The sequence below is a fragment of the Amblyomma americanum genome, chromosome 7 (assembly GCF_052857255.1).
Source record: "Amblyomma americanum isolate KBUSLIRL-KWMA chromosome 7, ASM5285725v1, whole genome shotgun sequence".
Lineage (NCBI taxonomy): Eukaryota > Metazoa > Arthropoda > Arachnida > Ixodida > Ixodidae > Amblyomma > Amblyomma americanum.
The window spans coordinates 127,291,695-127,309,067 of NC_135503.1; the positions used below are offsets into that span (position 1 = coordinate 127,291,695).

General features: G+C 49.7%; 1 protein-coding gene across 10 annotated transcripts in view; it reads right to left on the bottom strand.

Moving 5' to 3' along the window:
- Raf (serine/threonine kinase raf oncogene) overlaps positions 1-17,373 on the bottom strand; it is an 82,385-nt gene that overhangs the window by 41,489 nt on the left and 23,523 nt on the right. For 4 of the 10 annotated variants that reach the window (XM_077632958.1, XM_077632957.1, XM_077632963.1 and 1 more), the window contains exons 8-10: positions 12,288-12,531; positions 10,547-10,586; positions 5,106-5,306 (exon numbers count right to left, since the gene is read on the bottom strand). In XM_077632958.1, coding sequence (XP_077489084.1) covers positions 5,106-5,306; positions 10,547-10,586; positions 12,288-12,531 — 485 coding nt within the window. Of the gene's footprint in view, positions 1-5,105; positions 5,307-10,546; positions 10,587-12,287; positions 12,550-17,373 lie in introns of all 10 variants that reach the window. The other 6 variants (XM_077632955.1, XM_077632956.1, XM_077632960.1 and 3 more) reach the window with 3 other exon arrangements.

Below are 17,373 nucleotides of genomic sequence, written 5' to 3' on the forward strand. Positions count from 1 at the left end.
CTGATTGTTGTGAACCGGACCCCGCTTCCGACGCGTACGCGAGCGCCCGTGCATGGCGCCGATATCTAGCATGGTCCGATATCGGCACCTCGCCGAGGTTTGCTGGCGTCTGCTGCAGCGCGCATACGCAAACCGGTTCTGGCGTACACCAAGAGTGCAGACGCTGAGCGCGTATGCCCAGGAAGGGCCCTTGGAGTTGGCAATTTACTGCGCCTTTCCATTCATCAAAACCAATTCTCATTTTCAAAATGTTTAGCTACCAACAAGAGATGTGCACATATGCAAGTGGAACAAATTTGGGGGCAAGTGACATGAACAGCTGGAACGCAGAAGCTGCTCCCCACCATGGTGGCTTCTCTGCGATGTCTTTTTATCGAAGCTCTTCTTGTGCGGGGCCGGATACTTGAGTCTCCTTTCCCAATAGTAGCCATGTGGTGCTCGCTCACTTCCCCCCGGGCCGACGAGGAGCCCATGGCCCGGCTGACGACTAAATCTCGGGCCATTTCGTGAGCTGCCCACCCTGTATGGGATGTTCCTTATGTAGCCTAATCTCTACAAGCCGTCGAGCTTATTGTGTAAGGAAAGAAAGGCCAACCGGGCTCACGTACTGCACAAACGCCCCGAGCTCAAGCCAAAATAAGAATGCCAGCTAAACACCCGAGAGCAGTGGGAGGCTGCAGTAACCAGCTTGGACCCAGAGGTCCAGCTACATACAGTCAAGCAGGCAGCCAGAGTCGCCAGGAGGCATGAAAACCGCATGCGAAGACTGTCAAGAAGGAGCGTCACCATGGACACTACGCTACGAAGCAACCAATAAGCTTCTAATGAGCTGATGAAAAAAGTTTTCCACTCCATTCCATTCTCTGCGACGTCTAGGTGTGAAGGGGCAAAATGCGCTTCACACATACATACAAGCAGGCCCTCTCCATGAAGATGCGACATAAAGAGGAAATACAGCGGCTTCTTCGGAGTGCTTTAGTGCAAGAGGTCGTAGCATCCAAAAACTATCTTGCACTTACATTTGAGAGGGCCAGGTGTTAAGAAAGCGGCACAAAGAGCAAGAACACTACGACAGTCAGCCGTCACGGTGGCTTTATCAGGGCAGGGCACATTGGTGCAAAGGGCTGAAGCATCCGAAAACAACGAGGAAAACATCCCGCCTACTTTCACCATTGCAGTCGATGGACTGAACACATTGCGAAGCTTCCTTCAGCATATGAACAATACAAATACGGGCTGAATTCTGCGAGCACTGGAAAACGAGCTGTTCAGGCTGTGTGCCATGAAACGCTGATTCACAGTTACAATAAATTCTTTCCCCCTCATTCAGCAGCTACATTTTTCAAAACCATAGGTGCACTGGATCGCAAATTTTCCCAGATATGTTTTCCTCCCGCATTAAAAAAAAATAATGTATTAATGAGGTTCTACTGCATTTATGATGCAAGCATGTCCGTGAGCTTGTCCTAACAAACCACTCAGCCAAATGCTCTCAGTAGCTCGTGCAGAGACGCATTGCTTGGATGGCTAGGGATGCTGACCAGGATTATGTTTCAATCTGCAGGGAATCAAAGAAATGATGCGGATTTACACACTATCTCACAACCTGCTGGCACAGCTGGAGGCCACAGCTGGCCCCAACATTTTTCAAGAATTCAACAGGATTCAAGTTTTCGAATCTGTGAAGCTTCTAGGCGAGGCATGCAGAGTATTTGTGTACTAACATTTAAAACAGTGGTGTAACCGCTGATTAAAGGTGCGACGATCTGCAGGCTTTTCTGCACAGCATTGGATAAGTACAGAGATACTTAATGATGACATCATTGTTGCTGGGAGTTCAGATTTCTATTGCCTTTGCCCGCATCCTGCCGCGTATCGTCCAATGCCGCCAAATAACACTTCATGGGCTTTACCTTTGCTGGTAAGCAAATGGTTCTTCTTGGAAATGTGGTGCCGCCTTACATTGATGTCATCACTGCACCCCTACCAGGTGCTGTGCACTATGGAACAGTCTGAACACCGTCGTGGCCTTATTCGGCAATTACATCACCATTTCAGATGCTAGCACAAAAAGATTTCGCATGCTTACCTGCAGGTTTCGCACATTCGAACCGTTTAAGCCCTTAAACTTCTGAAACACTTTTTTTCATAAGTTGCCCTTTAAGGGCAAAATTATGAAAGCTGTCAGTGCTTCAGAACAGTCTAAGCCTGCCTGCCAATTCTGACTGCTTTGTGCCCGACTATCACAACATCCAAAGCCACAGGCCAAGTCTGTCACAAGCATGCTTTAATAATTTGGCCCCCGATCTGCTGGAGCAAACTGTAGCTCCCACTTGAGTGCAGGCAAACAGCGAGACTGCACAGGGAGTTTTGGCCACAATTAGGGACAATATCATACAAGCACAGAAACTAACATGGCTGAAGATAGTGCTACAAGCTCCTCTACTTTGTTACTAGATGCGGCAGTCCCATGGAACTGCCAGTTTAGAAAACAAGAGAGCTCACAGTATCTGTAACGACTGGTTACGTATACAAACGACATCAAGACAAGTTCATACGAACTTTGCTAGCCAGGTTAGTATTAAAAAGATGATGGAAGGGGGATTGCAAATAGTGCTGCCCCTTACAGCCAACCAGGCCACTGCCTGGCAGTTGTGCAGCACCATATCCGTGTCTGCTTCACACCTTTCTGTAGCATGCACAGCTCGACAAATACAAGCCTAAGCCTCACTGAGGTGCTTTTGGGATTCTGCTAAACAAAGGAGGTATGCACATCCCAACTTCGGGTGCAACAGAAGAACTGGCCAAGGCAGAGACAGGCTTTGCAACATTTTGTCCTGCAGCTTGAGTGAACCAACAATACTGCACACAGTGCAGGCATTATGCAGAGATGCAAGTCTCATGCTTGCTTCCCACGAGGACACTGTCGGTGCTTAGAAGTATTCAGAATGAGGGCACATTTCCTCCAACATCCATACACTTACCGTTCTTCTCGCAACAGTCAATGATCTTCGCATGCACGTTTTGGGCAACCCCCTATGGGGCATGCAAAAGGATGCAACACAATACGTTTCATGACATTTGTTAGGCCACGATCTACAAACAAGGCACCAAAGATACATGATGCTACTCTCCCAGGAATACAGCACTCAGACCCCCCCGACCACGCCTCGCTGAGTGCGAAATAAAATGCACCACGGCATTTTTCATACTCCTGGCTACATGTGGTGTGCTCCGATCCCTCCAGTGGGCAGACAGAAAGGTGGTAATTCAGCAAGGTGCCTTATGCAGTCATGCCTACCACCCTGACTCTCTTCAATATGCCGATAGTCTCTCAGAGAAACTTACCACACACAGTCTGCATCAATCTGTAGCCTGCAGCAAGAGGCTGCAATTTTAGTTTAGAAACTAGTCTTCAAGTGATACACTACGAAAACAAACACTTGTATTTAGAGAGAAAGGCAAGCACGTGAATGTGGGTTACAGAGACCGCTAAGAGTTCTAAAACATATAATGCATTTAGCACGTGTACACAGCACTGAAACTATCTAAACTGGTAGCCTCACTTTACCTACATCACAATGCACACTAGACCTTTGTTGTTTAGTTGATCCCCTTAATTATAGACACATGCCGCAGAGCAGTTTTTGTCTCTTATAGGACAGGTTCCATGTTTCTATTATTTACAGATGTGCTCCTACCTTGATGTTGCCACCCAGTGACAAGCTTTCAAGAGAAGGCTACAAGCATGTCACATTAGTTTATTAACTGAAAAAGTAGCTGTTTAATTTTGTAGACTTAACCCATAGTGTTCCTGAGAACAGTTGGTGACTTCTGCACTGCACACATGCTGACAAACTTTCTAGCGCCAAACAGCTGCAGAAAAGTACTTAGCACTTGCAGAAGCAGCAAAACTGGAGAAATATTTCGATAAATAGTGTTCCAATATAAGCAAAGTGCCGTAAATTCAGCACACTGATCATGAATTGCACAAAAATAAGCCTTTCCTCTGATGTTACTTCAGCGAGCAGTCTTCATTACACAAACTGGGCCCTTAATTATAACAAAAGGGACTGAGTGTAGTGGCACAGCAGTATATACGAAACACAGTCTATGATGAAGACTGAGCTTGTTTTAGGCTTGCAATCTGCATTGAGAAAGATTATTTATTGTGAGAAAAAAGAAGAAACTGTGAGGTTCCCTGCCGCCCACAACCGCTACTATCTGAGGAGGAAGGGCATGGAGGCCCAAGCCTTCCCGCTTGTCCCCTCCCTAGGTTCACTCTATTGACTTGGGAAATACACTCGCCTCGTGTCCCGTCGCAAATTCGCCAAGCAACTAAGCCGGCACGTCTGCTGTCAATGCAGTGCCAAAATCATACACTACATAGCGGTGGTGAGAGCATTGCAGCACTCTATACTCCGTTTCACACACAGCAGTCAACAGTGCCAAAGCTAGCGCCCCTGATTGCGCAGGCTAAGTCCATGTCCAAAAAGTAGTTCACTGTACAACCAAAGCGAACACAGGCATATTTCGCTCTGTCAAATCTTAGGTACCGAGACTAACAACCTACCTCTTGCCACATTTTTCGCCCTGCAACTCACCGATACTTCGAGAATTAACAATGACATGTGGCCGTATGATATGCAGCTGGCAGGGCGAATCACTGACTCCATCTGCGCCTAAAAAGTTGTTCAAGCTAGTGAAAGTTATAGCCAGAGGGCCCAAACACTGAGCGCCTCATAGCTTTGATCATGATTCCCAATGCTAGCACTACATTTTGTGCAGAGAAAAGTTTGATTTTATTCACAAATGAGATGCACCACTCACTGAAGCTTCCACAGATGCTGCAAATATTAAAATTTTGCATCATCTACCCTTTCAGAGTACCTAAAAAACTGCAGCTCTGAAGGCTGCGTGTCTGTCCTGGCCCATTTGCATCTGTGGTTTAGCTGCCCAACTAGGCAATAACGTAGAGGGCTTGTTATACTGGAATACATTGGAGCACACCCATGATGTTACATCTGTAGAGTAGAGGCAGTCCTGGTGCTGCACTGAAAATGGCCCAGCGTGTATGCACCCTTCCCCTCTTCTGCAGCACGCACCTCCAGCAGCTGATGCCCCCTGTGGCGCCCTCTGTGAGGCGTACGCAAAGGCGTGCCGCTTGGAGGAGCTCCCCGACGGGTGGGGCAGGGTCAGGTGGTGGGACGACGCGGGGGTTGTTCCGCGGGGCGGTGGGGAGTAGGACGACGACAGGGACGGGAAGCCATTGCACCAAAAGCTGCGCACTGCCTGCGGCGACGACTCTGCCAGAGGGAGGACGTGCAGGCAGCAGGCAGGCAACAACAGTTATCACATGCACACACCGAAGGAATGCCCACTGCTCATGCCAGGGAGGAGAGAAGCGCAGCGGGGAGGGCAGGCAAGTGACGACAAGCTGCGCTGCCCACCAGCTCCACAGAATGCGTGGGCTATGGCTTCTGCTTGAACTCGCCCAAGCCTGGTCAAATTACTCTCCGGTTAAGACAAAACCACTGAATGTCAGCACAAAAGGACCGAATACAATACATCTGAGCTGCAATAAACCTTCGTGAGCTCGAAGTCGTAATGGAGAAAAATGCTGGCACAAAGGGAGTAGTTTAGAAATAAGCAAACTATTAAGGTTTCTTACTGTTCTAATCATGCACCATAAAAATGTAAGCCTTGTACCTAGCTTCATTTTGAAATAAAACTCCCCTATGCAAAATGAGCCCTTAATTGTAATGGTATGAGCAGTCCTGTGCTGCAACAGGGCTGCATAAAAAAACTACAGCAAAGAAGAGGTCATCAGCTTTCAGCATGCCACTGTGTTGACAACACGACGACAGCTGTGGCCGCCACCATCACTGCCACTACCACCACCACTGCTTCTTTCTACACATCCTCTGTCTCAGTACATATCAGCTGTTGGCATCGGAATTAACGGAGTATGCAGTAATAAAGAGTGGTGGCACAGGGCGTACACTATGCAATGCTAGCACAGACCTCCTAATTTGTTTGCAGCATGGTTTGCAGTGTGGCTTGTGGGCTGCACAGACTGCTCTGGCTTTTTTTTTTCTTTCAAGTTTTCAATAGCCAGATTTAAGAGATATCCATAGAGTTAAACCTGGATGTAACGAACCTCCTATAGCAAATTCTTTAATGCAACGAAGTTTTTTTTTAATTGACCAACGGTGCCCCCATTGAAGCACTTGTATTGGAGACCTCCATGTAACGAACGCGCAGCGGCGGTTAACCTTGATACAACGAACTCGCTAAGCCGACCACTTGTTAGTTTGTGCAGTTACGAAATTTGGGAGAAAAGTTTCACGACGATAAAGCACAAACTGACATGAGAGGGACGCCAACGATCCCAACGAGCGACCAGAGTTGAGACAGCGCCGCCGGCGGATTTCCGTTGCTTTCGCTTTTGGAACACCATACCACGTGGCACTAGAAGAGTTCAAGCTCAAAAACAGCGAAAAATGATAGGGTATAGCAAAAACGAAACGGCACGAGCAGTGCGCGCCTATCGCCGCCACGCGTGGTATGTTGCTCGCGCGATTTCGGCGCCGATAGCTCTAGCGCGTCGGGACTCAAGAGCGGGGACAATGGACGAGTCCATTTTCTGGGGCAACAGCGGTGGGCAGACTGAGCAGCCGGTATACGGCGGCAGTGTGACAGTGTGCGCTCTACTCTAGCTCAACCGGTGCCCCTGCCTCTCCCAGTCTCCCCGCCCCACGCGTAGCGGTGTTGTGCAAGCCGCAGTGGAGGTGGCGGCGGCTGTTGCAGCAGTCACGGAACGTTTCTCCGTGTTTATGACTTCGAGTAATGGGGTTTACTGGAAACATTTTCAAGGTGATTTCACCTACATTTATTTGTTATTTTGGTTTCCGTTCTGCATTGTCCTTTCAGGTCTTCTAGCAAAAACTGCATGTAACGAAAACCTGGATGTAACCAAAAACCCCGGACTTTTTTTCAACTTCGTTATATCCAGGTTTAACTGTATTTCATTACAAAAACATTTCGCGATAATTGGTGTTTAACATATGCTAGGTAATGAAGTTTGTTATGCGACATGAACAATTTTCGACATAACTGACATTTCTACACATGCGTTTTTGGGTCCATGAGTGTTTACTGCACAAGTTTGTTACTTGGCAGCACTCCCACAAAACTCTGTGCATCTCGATTCTCAAATGGAGCTTTTTTTTTTCCTTCTTTCTCAGCCTGACAAAGAGCAAATGTGAGCCCCTTCACCACACAACTGCAGCTGAGCGATCTTCATTTTCAAGTGAGGTTTCCTACTTTGCACATGCCACAGGCATGGCAAATTTCCCATCAATGACCAGGATGTTACCAAACGCTGAGAGCTGCTCGACCACACAGAGATGTGGGCACTTGCACATTACAGGATGGTACACATGCGAACTTCATGGCCCGCACTGCCATGTTTTCTTCACGAATGGGCTTTGCCGGGACGCTGCACTCCCCTCCCCGCTGGGCCATTCTCCTTCCTCCCAGACCAGGCATGCACACCACCAGTACACAACTACGCAGCAAGGCTCTCTACATGTGGCACACACACTCAGCCAACATCCTGGCGCCTGCCACCTGAGGAGCCAAACTGGGGCCAGCTGGCAGGGCAGCATGTTGCAGTCAGATGCACTGAAGGCAAGTTTTGATTGCCAGAATCGGAAAACTGCAGTGCCATGCTTAAAGGCAATGACAATTGGATTAGGTACTTAGGGTCTCATGAAATGGAGCAGCTGTTATAACGATTAAGGCTTCATGAATAAGTTCCAAACACTTCATGTACTAGATGGCAGAGGGGCTGCAGAAAGATGGCTGAAATGGGCATCAGTTTCTGTCAGACCTAACAACAGTCATGAACGCAAGGAGAAACATGTGCAACGTAATACAGCACATGACCACAGCTGCTCCCGAGATGCAGCCGAGGTGCCTTTAAAATATCTGCATTCATAGAGCATGTTGATGTGTACTCAGAAAACTGTTAGCATGTGCTAACACTACTAAGAGAAAACATAACAGAATTGTGTTTTGCACTTGCAAGTTCGTGGCTCTTAAGTTGAAACCTAGCAAGTAACAGTGGAACTCCGACTTATGCGTCCCACGTTCACGCGACGGCCCTATTTTTACAACGAATTGGCGCGGGCCTGGCGAATCTTCTATAGAGATAATGCATTAAAAGCGTCAATATTACAATGAAAAAATATGCACGCCCCGCTTCGTACAATGGCCGGCGGGAACTGTCTGGAATGAGAGGTGCTAGCGGAGCATTTTACTGGAAGACGTGACGTCAACCAAGTTGGTTCCAGATCAGAATCAAGATGTAGACATGCACACAACGATGCGATTGAGCGCACGGCGACCTGTAATGATGGTTCTGCCGACGGCTTGGACTCTGACTCCGCGCGTGCGACCCGTGGCTGTCAGTGTGAGGCGCCTCCCCTGGCCAGTTTTTCCGCAAGCTTTGCTCATGATGGTGTTAGGAAAATCAACTGTACATTCTTACCACCATGACGTTATTGTAGAAGCGGTAGCAAGATTACGCATTTCAATGATCATCAGCAAACAGATCGAAAGTGCTTTCCGCTGCAGCTCCAGTGCAGAACATATTAGGCCTAGCAACACCGAGTGAACCATAAGTGAGCAGCACACTGCCATCTGCTGGGCTGCACATCTCTGCATAAAACGTGCCCCCGACGCATTTGTGTTGCAAGATAAAAGTCATGTTCTCTTTTCTCCTTTATGATGTGGATTCCTAGTGCAGACACTGCCGCCTGCTGCCGTGGAGCGACAGCGGTTCTAGAGGAAGTCTGAATAGAAAGACATGTCGCTGGCATGGTCGTATTACGCGCCGTGAAATATCTTTGAAGAGTCGGAGCAGCCATATTTCTGCCGCATCGTCAAAATCATTGTTTTCAAGGCACTTGTGACGTCTACTTAATGTGCAGGGACAGGAGCGTACCAACGCCAAAAAGCCTCGCTGTGTGCAGTCTCAGAACTCATTCTCGCAGAACAAAAAGGGTGCTTTTATAACAGGCAGGGAAAAGAACTTTATTTTAAAATATTTTTTAAAGCCAGATTAGCGAACACATTTATCATGCGAATGGGTTAGTTTTGCGAGATTTTTGATTACCGGACAATTTTAAGCGATCCCCTGAAAGTCGTATAATCGAGGTTCTACTGCACCTGCTCATAGAGCTCACACATAATGCTAACGAGTGGCTGTTAAGGACCACGCTCTCCATAAGCTGCAAGTCCTCAGAATTATAACCAGCCATATCTTAATTTTTACACGCACCTTTAATAGAAATTTCATTGGAGCACACTTAGGTTTACCGGTCTAACATTTAGATTATTCAGATGCAAACCCTGTGCATTCAGCCTGAGCTTTAAAAAAACATAACATACTGCCAAAACAAGACCTTGCTTCCAGTGCACACAACAAACGTCGCTTCAGAGCCCAGTTGCACTTTGTGAGCAGTAGGAACAGGGCTGCACCACACAGCGCTCATTGATGGCACAACATTGGATGCGAGCAGCAGCCAGTCTAGCAGCTATGGAACTTGCAAGTTACAAGAGACGCATGCGAGGCACAGACGACGATTCACTACATCAACGAATGCTACAAGATGCCCGTTCATTCCAAGCAAAAGTACAGAGCAACCAGAGAGAGCCTCAAAAAAGAAACGTGACTCACAGTATCGCAGTGCAGGCAGGCATCCCAGAAAAACATTCCCCACACTGATGCCTTCAGCAGTTTGATGCACTTCAGTACAAGTGGCACTCGGTTTCAACTGCCTTAACACATGCCGTGATCTCATTCGCTTGCCAAAGCTGAGCAGATGGTATCAAACTTAAGCTACTGAAATTGACTTGATTAGCACTGCAACGCTGATCTTGTCAAACCTGAGAAACCTGGGAAGCATCATGAATTAATTGCCACCATAGCGCTGCTTCAGCAAAAAAATACGTGATAGTGAGGAAAGGGAATCCAGCTGCTTTCAGCCAGAATTGCTGAGGAAAAAAGTGGTCATGAATCAAGGCCCAACATTACAAGTCTCAATATGCATTATCACATAGACTGCATTTTGGATAAGAAGAAGGCAGAGTACTGCTTCAACACTCACTGCCAACAAGTGCGGCAGACCAGGCTGTGATGGATTTTCTCACTGGCAAGCAAGCACGTTTCTCCAGCTTTGGAATCAGTGCAGAGGGCGGCAGAACAATTGCACTGATTGGACTTAACCTTGTGGTTTGCTTTGAATGGCTGCCACAGACACAGCGACTGTAAGGAGTAGCTCATGCCAGTCCTTTCACTCTTGGCCAACGAAGTTGGGGAAAAAGAAAAGAACAGTAAAGCCCATAAACATGGCTCGCAGGTCGACGGCAACCATGTCAAAGATTGTTCCCATGGTTGGCTAATTGTTACACTGCTAAAAACAGTGACACAAGGCAACGGCAGTCAGCCAAAATGCTGGAGGCAGAAGACCCCACTTACCTGCTGACGAGTTGTGCGACCTGTAGCGGCTGGCAAAGTCCTGCCGAGAAGAAAGACGAGACAAAAAAGAAATTAGAAAATAATTAGAAAGAGCTTGCTCACTCTATGAACTACAAACCATTCTCAGTGTGCTGAAGAGGTACATATGATCACAAAGCAGCTGCTTTCTCATCACAAGTAACTGCCTCAAATTACAATTCTGTAGCAACTCAGGCAGTGACCGCAAAGGCAGTGAGACATAATTGCACCAGTTACCATGGGTTTATACCTCTGCTAAGAAGTGATACTAAATTCTTAATATACACCCATGACATTTTCCAAGCTGGTGCCATGTGTCCCGATTTAATATCAATACAGTAAAAGCTCGTTAATTCGAACTCTGTTAATTCAAACTTTCGGTTAATTCGAACTGACGCCCGGGTCCCGGCACAGCCGTGTATTTCAATTGGGGGAAATTCTCAATAATTCGAACAAGTCGGCATCCGCTACGGTTAATTTGAACTAGGAGCCCCTGGCTGACACAGCTCCTCGTATATAGAAGTTGACCCATTGCGAGTACAACGCGCTGCAAATTTACTAGAGATGTAAAACAATGGAAAAGAAAAAATGCGGAGCGCACGACGCTGGTGCAGCCCATGCTCCGAAGGAGGTTTTCGCTGCCGGAGCACTTGCTGCCCACACTGCCGATGCTTTGGTGCAAGCCATTCCAGGTTTTCGTTGTGCCATGGTCTCTGGGGTGCGATCACGTGGTGTACACAACGCAGTATGGTGCAGTTCGGGCGCTGCCGTCATGTGATTTGTTGGTGCCGTGAGCTACGTGGACAGCAGTGTGAAGTTGGAGCCCTTGAGTGACGCGGATATAATTGAGGCTGTATGTTGTCAGCAGACGCCACAGGGTGTGCGGTGAGCACAGCCGACAGTGATGAGTCCGACTGCAACGGACTGCCAAGTGCATGTAGTGCATGTGAAGTAGCGTCGGCGCTCGATGTTGCAGCACACCGCTTCTCTGCCAATGAGAATTCAGACATTGCGCTGGAGTTCTAGGGCAAGCTGCAGATCATGCTGATGGAGTCTCGGCAGAAGAAACGCAAGCAAATGGACATCACTGATTACTTTTAATTCTGACAACCCTTCCCTTTCGGTAATTCAAACAATTTTCCGGTCCCCTTCCCGTTCGAATTAACGAGCTTTTACTGTAATTCCAGGATGATGATGATGAAGCAATGACATTTTTGTGCTCCTTACAAAAGCACAAAATGTCCTCAGCATTGTTCAGGTTTGGTTTCGTTTATGGTAGTTTAACGTCGGGCGCCATTGTGAAGGGCTCTGAAAATTTCGACTGCCTGAGGTTCTTTCACGTGCACTGATGCCGTACAATATACGGGCCTCCATTGATTACAGCATTAACATTAGCTTTTAGAAAATAGCACTGCTTCTGCTTAACAAGTAAAAGGAAAAACATTCACAAAACTGCGTTTCACCACACATTTTTGATACACTCTTCCAGAAAAACACACAACGCCTTGTGTAACTCCGCAAAGGAATGATCCCCCTAACATCAACAAGGGCACCCTTTTTCCTGGCCCACACCACATGTCAGAGTAAAGGGCCGTTGCAGGCAGAAAAGAGGCGACGCTAAGAATTGGCAAGCAACATGCAAGCAAACTGGGCACCAGGCTCTCACAGTGTGTACGTGGAACTTGCTAGAGATGCCAAGGAAGGCGCAGAACATTATACGCACCTCGGCGGAGAAGTCAGAGCCAGAGACCAAGTTGTAGCAGACATTGGGTGCCGACGTGGACCGCTCCCGCTGTCCCAAGGGGGGCGGGTGGGAGCGGGGCACGCTGAGGGGGGCGCTCGTTGGGGACAGGGGCAGGTCACCGCCACCCCCTCCTCCTCCTCCGCCAGGAGGTGGCATGAACGGCGAGTACATGCTGCTGGCACCAGCATCATGCTGGGGACCCCCCACCATGTCGGCCAGCAGGCTGCACGATGGAAGTTTTCTGCATTATTCAGTTTGACTATTGATATTCACTATTTCTTCTTATAAAACAATAACTACTATTGAAGTTTGCCATCTATTTTGCCAAGGAATAAACACTTCAGCTCAGCTCTCTTTTATCGCTAACCTGCTTATGGCCTGTTTCGTACTGGTTTCAACACCATCACGCTGTCTATTCCTTTCTTGTCACCTTCTTGGTTGTTCTGGACCTGAAACTTTTTCTGTCTCATTTCTTCTTTGCTTTTGCACATTCCGTGACTGTACCATCATTGTCTACACTTCTTCACACGTTAACACTGCCTGGCCCAGAAAACAGCTCAGCCCTATCACAATCCTCTGGCATCATGGCAGAAGGTGACACAGCACAATCATCCAGCCATTTAGTGGACTCAAGATGCTCTAGTGCATTTGCGAAAAGAAGGTGACCTTGTGCTCTAGCAAACCCAGTGTACCAGCAACAAGAGTACAACACCAGGTGGAACATGCAGAGCTTTCAAAAACGTGCTGCTGTACAACAGAAGGGCAGCTTTAGCATAGAAATGAAGAGAGCGTGTCGTCCTAGATACTGTGCCTACCTTGTGCTGTACTCTATGAGGAAGTTTGGTTCCCCTGAAAGTAAAGCATATTTAATGAACGTTTGCCTTTTGTTTCCAGTGCAAAAGCACTACTTCACGAGGTCTAACTGGCTCACAGGGTTTGGGTGAAGCTTGACCTTGAGGGTGACCTTGGCCAAAGCATAAATAAATAAAATAAATATTGCCGCGACTGGGATTCAAACCCACAGCACCGCAAACAGACCAGCTTCACTGGCCACTACATGAGCGCACTACGCTACTGCCACAGCTGATCACACCTCGTGTTAAGCTGCATAGCCCATCGTCGCCAGACGTGCAGACGACCCAGCAAAGCAAAATCATGAGCCAAGCAGGCTAATGCTAGAAAGAAATCCACAGGATGGTTACGACTGCGTAACGCGAGATCCAGCGATAGCTGTTTAGGCATTTAGTTTTGGGAACATTTTGAGGTAGGAAAGATACAGTGACCTCATACTGCACTGGTGTACACAGTGGTCCCGTGATGCACCCCTGCACTGGCAGGTCGCCGTTCTAAACAGAGCCACCCGTAGGCTTATGCGACCCAGGTTGACCGTGATATAGGGTGGGTGCGTTAATAGAGTGTTTTAGTATAGGGTCACCATGCATAGGGTGACCCAACCTGCACGCACACACATAGCATTAACGAAACGAGTCCACGTTCACAACTACTTATAGAATAGGGTTTCAAGTGGTCGCTTAGCGTCGTTTGCATGCAGCATCATGATGGCAAAGAAGAAAAGGTAGTAGAAAATATATTTTATGCAAAATGTTTTTCTTTATAAAACAGTAATATAATAACAGACCAACCAATTCTCTAGTCATCATGGCTTCGACTTCCGTCTTGAAAAACGCACTGCAACTATTTTTAGCTGATACATGTTGTGGAGAACCTGTTTCCACCCTCCGTTTCGATGCGGCCCATCTTCATCGTCGGCCGCCGGGACGGACAGCCCCCGGCTGGGCGAGGAGGGAAGTCTCCCTCATGGGGGAAAGAGAACGGCGACGGGAGCGCCACCTCGTAGGTTACGCGGAATTCTGCGGAACCGGAGAGAGGCCCTTCGGGATCCGGCCAGCGTCGAGAGCGGTTGGAGCCGTACGCTCCCGTCACCTTCCGCGGCAGGCGCACGGGGATCCGTTGTGCCTTGCCGCTGGACTTCTGGTTCCAGGCAGCGAAGCGAGCGCAGCAATCACGCACTCTGGTCGCCTTCCCCGGCAAATGCTAGGGAAAGGCTTTGCCTCAAGAATGCGGCGCGCACGGGATAACCCGGCCGCCATTATCGGCGCATACAAACGTTCGCCGCCGATACCTCCGAAGTCGCGCCCCTTCCCCAGCCGGTAAGTCGGAAGTCCTTACGTAGCCTTCTATTTCCGAGGAATGCCTCGTTGATGTTTTGTAGCTAGCTGGCCCGCTCTGTGTATTGATTGCAAGCGTAATAAATAGCATATGAGTGTTAACGCTGTGTCGTCCCTTCCCTTTGTCCCTCGAGCACGAACCCCTCCGCGGTTAGCGAGCGGGAACGCTGCATCCGCGGAGTGGGAGTGCGGGCGGGGCGAAAGGCCTTTGTTTCCCCCGTATTTCCACAATGGCGCCCAACGTAGGGCCCGAACCCACGACCCTGAGATTAAGAGTCTCATGCTCTAAGAGAGGCCCTTCGGTATCCGGCCAGCGTCGTGAGCGGTTGGAGCCGCAGGCTTCCGTCACCTTCCACGGCAGGCACACGGGGATCCGTTGTGCCTTGCCGCTAGACTTCTGGTTCCAGGCAGCGAAGCGAGCGCAGCAAACGCGCGCTCTGACCGCCTTCCCCAGCAAATGCTAGGGAATGGCTTTGCCCCAAGAATGCAGCGCGCACGGGAAAACCCGGCCGCCATTATCGGCGCATACAAACGTTCGCCGCCGATACCTCCGAAGTCGCGCCCCTGCCCCAGCCGGTAAGTCGGAAGTCCTTCTTACGTAGCCTTCTATTTCCGAGGAATGCCTCGTTGATGTTTTGTAGCTAGCTGGCCCACTCTGTGTATTAATTGCAAGTGTAATAAATAGCATATGAGTGTTAACGCTGTGTCGTCCCTTCCCTTTGTCCCTCGAGCACGAACCCCTCCGCGGTTAGCGAGCGGGAACGCTGCATCCGCGGAGTGGGAGTGCGGGCGGGGCGAAAGGCTTTGTCCCCCCATATTTCCACAATGGCGTCCCAACGTGCGGCAAGCTCTTGGGACGAGGGACGGCAGTCAGTTCGGTTCGTGGAATGCCCGCCCGGATTTGGAACAGCGTTAGGCCTGAACCGAATTCGGAGTTGCTAACAAGGCGAAGATGCTTTCTTGACAGCGAGATGAGCGTAATAGCAGCATGGGAGGATTGCCGTGCATGCTAAGCTTTTGATGAGCACTTCATCGGTACTCCTGTGGAAGGTGAACCTACGAGGTCCGCTCATGGAGAGCGAGACCGAGACGTCCACGGAGAACAGCAAGCCAGAAGCGAGTGAATGCGGAAGCCTGGAGGGTGGCCCGATTTTTCTTGTACATAGTTGTAAATATTCTCTGTTCTGTCTCTTTGGCTCTGGGAGCCGGGTGCCGTAGTCAGCTGTTTTGGATTGCAGTCGTGATTACAGGAAAAGCACCGGGGCGCTGCGACACCGCGAGAAGCGGTAGGCGCCGTTCGCGTTAGGGTCACCCTTGGCAGAGACGTATCTCCTCGTGGCGTTGTGTTCTAGCTATTGTCCTTGGCCCTTTGTTGGCACCCGGAAGTGTAAGAGCGAGTAGGCCTAATGCTCTTCGGGAGCTGCCTGTCGCTTTTGGGAGGACATAGTCGTACCGTGGCACAAGCACGCGCAAACGGGTTTGCTTGTTTTATATTTAACCTCGCTAGAGCCGAGAGGTCTCGCTCAACAACAGAAAGCTGACTTTGTTCGAACGAACTTATTTTTTTGGGCTGCGAAGCGAATTTATAATTTCGCGGAACCAGAGACGCTAACGCAGCTCAAGTGAGCTTAACATCACCATGCCGGAAAGCGAACCGCGAATGTGCTTCGTCCGAAGTGAGCCAGCTACGTTCAAATGAACCGAGCGTTTGGGCGGTGCCGGATAGGATTGTTTGGCACTTGCATTGCTCCGCACTTTACCAAATGGTGAGTTTACGCGGTCTCCATTGTTTTTGATGTAAACTGTTGGAGATCCTAGGAGCGATATGCAGAGTTCAAGAGAAGCTGCCCCGGCCTGCTGTCCATTGTATGGGTCTCTGCCTGCTGCCTTGCGGCCATGAGTCATCGAGCTGCAGAGTCTCCAGCGAGCAGTTTGCAGCGGCTACGAGAGAGGGGGGCGAGCCCCTCTACCTTCCAACAAAGGCGCGTCGGCGCGAACAACACCCTCCCGACACGCTAATTTCGGATGCCTGCCGCGGGACAAGGACGGGTGCCTGGTGACCTTGCTGCTCATCGGATGACCCTGGCACCCCGCCTGTACGAGCTGTCTTGCAGTCATCATCGCAACGCTCGTGGCCCCTTCGTCGATGGCATCCATGGACGGGTTCAACCGTAGGCCGACATTTAAGGAGGGAGGGATGTGGAGAACCTGTTTCCACCCTCCGTTTCGATGCGGCCCATCTTCATCGTCGGCCGCCGGGACGGACAGCCCCCGGCTGGGCGAGGAGGGAAGTCTCCCTCATGGGGGAAAGAGAACGGCGACGGGAGCGCCACCTCGTAGGTTACGCGGAATTCTGCGGAACCGGAGAGAGGCCCTTCGGGATCCGGCCAGCGTCGAGAGCGGTTGGAGCCGTACGCTCCCGTCACCTTCCGCGGCAGGCGCACGGGGATCCGTTGTGCCTTGCCGCTGGACTTCTGGTTCCAGGCAGCGAAGCGAGCGCAGCAATCGCGCGCTCTGGTCGCCTTCCCCGGCAAATGCTAGGGAAAGGCTTTGCCTCAAGAATGCGGCGCGCACGGGATAACCCGGCCGCCATTATCGGCGCATACAAACGTTCGCCGCCGATACCTCCGAAGTCGCGCCCCTTCCCCAGCCGGTAAGTCGGAAGTCCTTACGTAGCCTTCTATTTCCGAGGAATGCCTCGTTGATGTTTTGTAGCTAGCTGGCCCGCTCTGTGTATTGATTGCAAGCGTAATAAATAGCATATGAGTGTTAACGCTGTGTCGTCCCTTCCCTTTGTCCCTCGAGCACGAACCCCTCCGCGGTTAGCGAGCGGGAACGCTGCATCCGCGGAGTGGGAGTGCGGGCGGGGCGAAAGG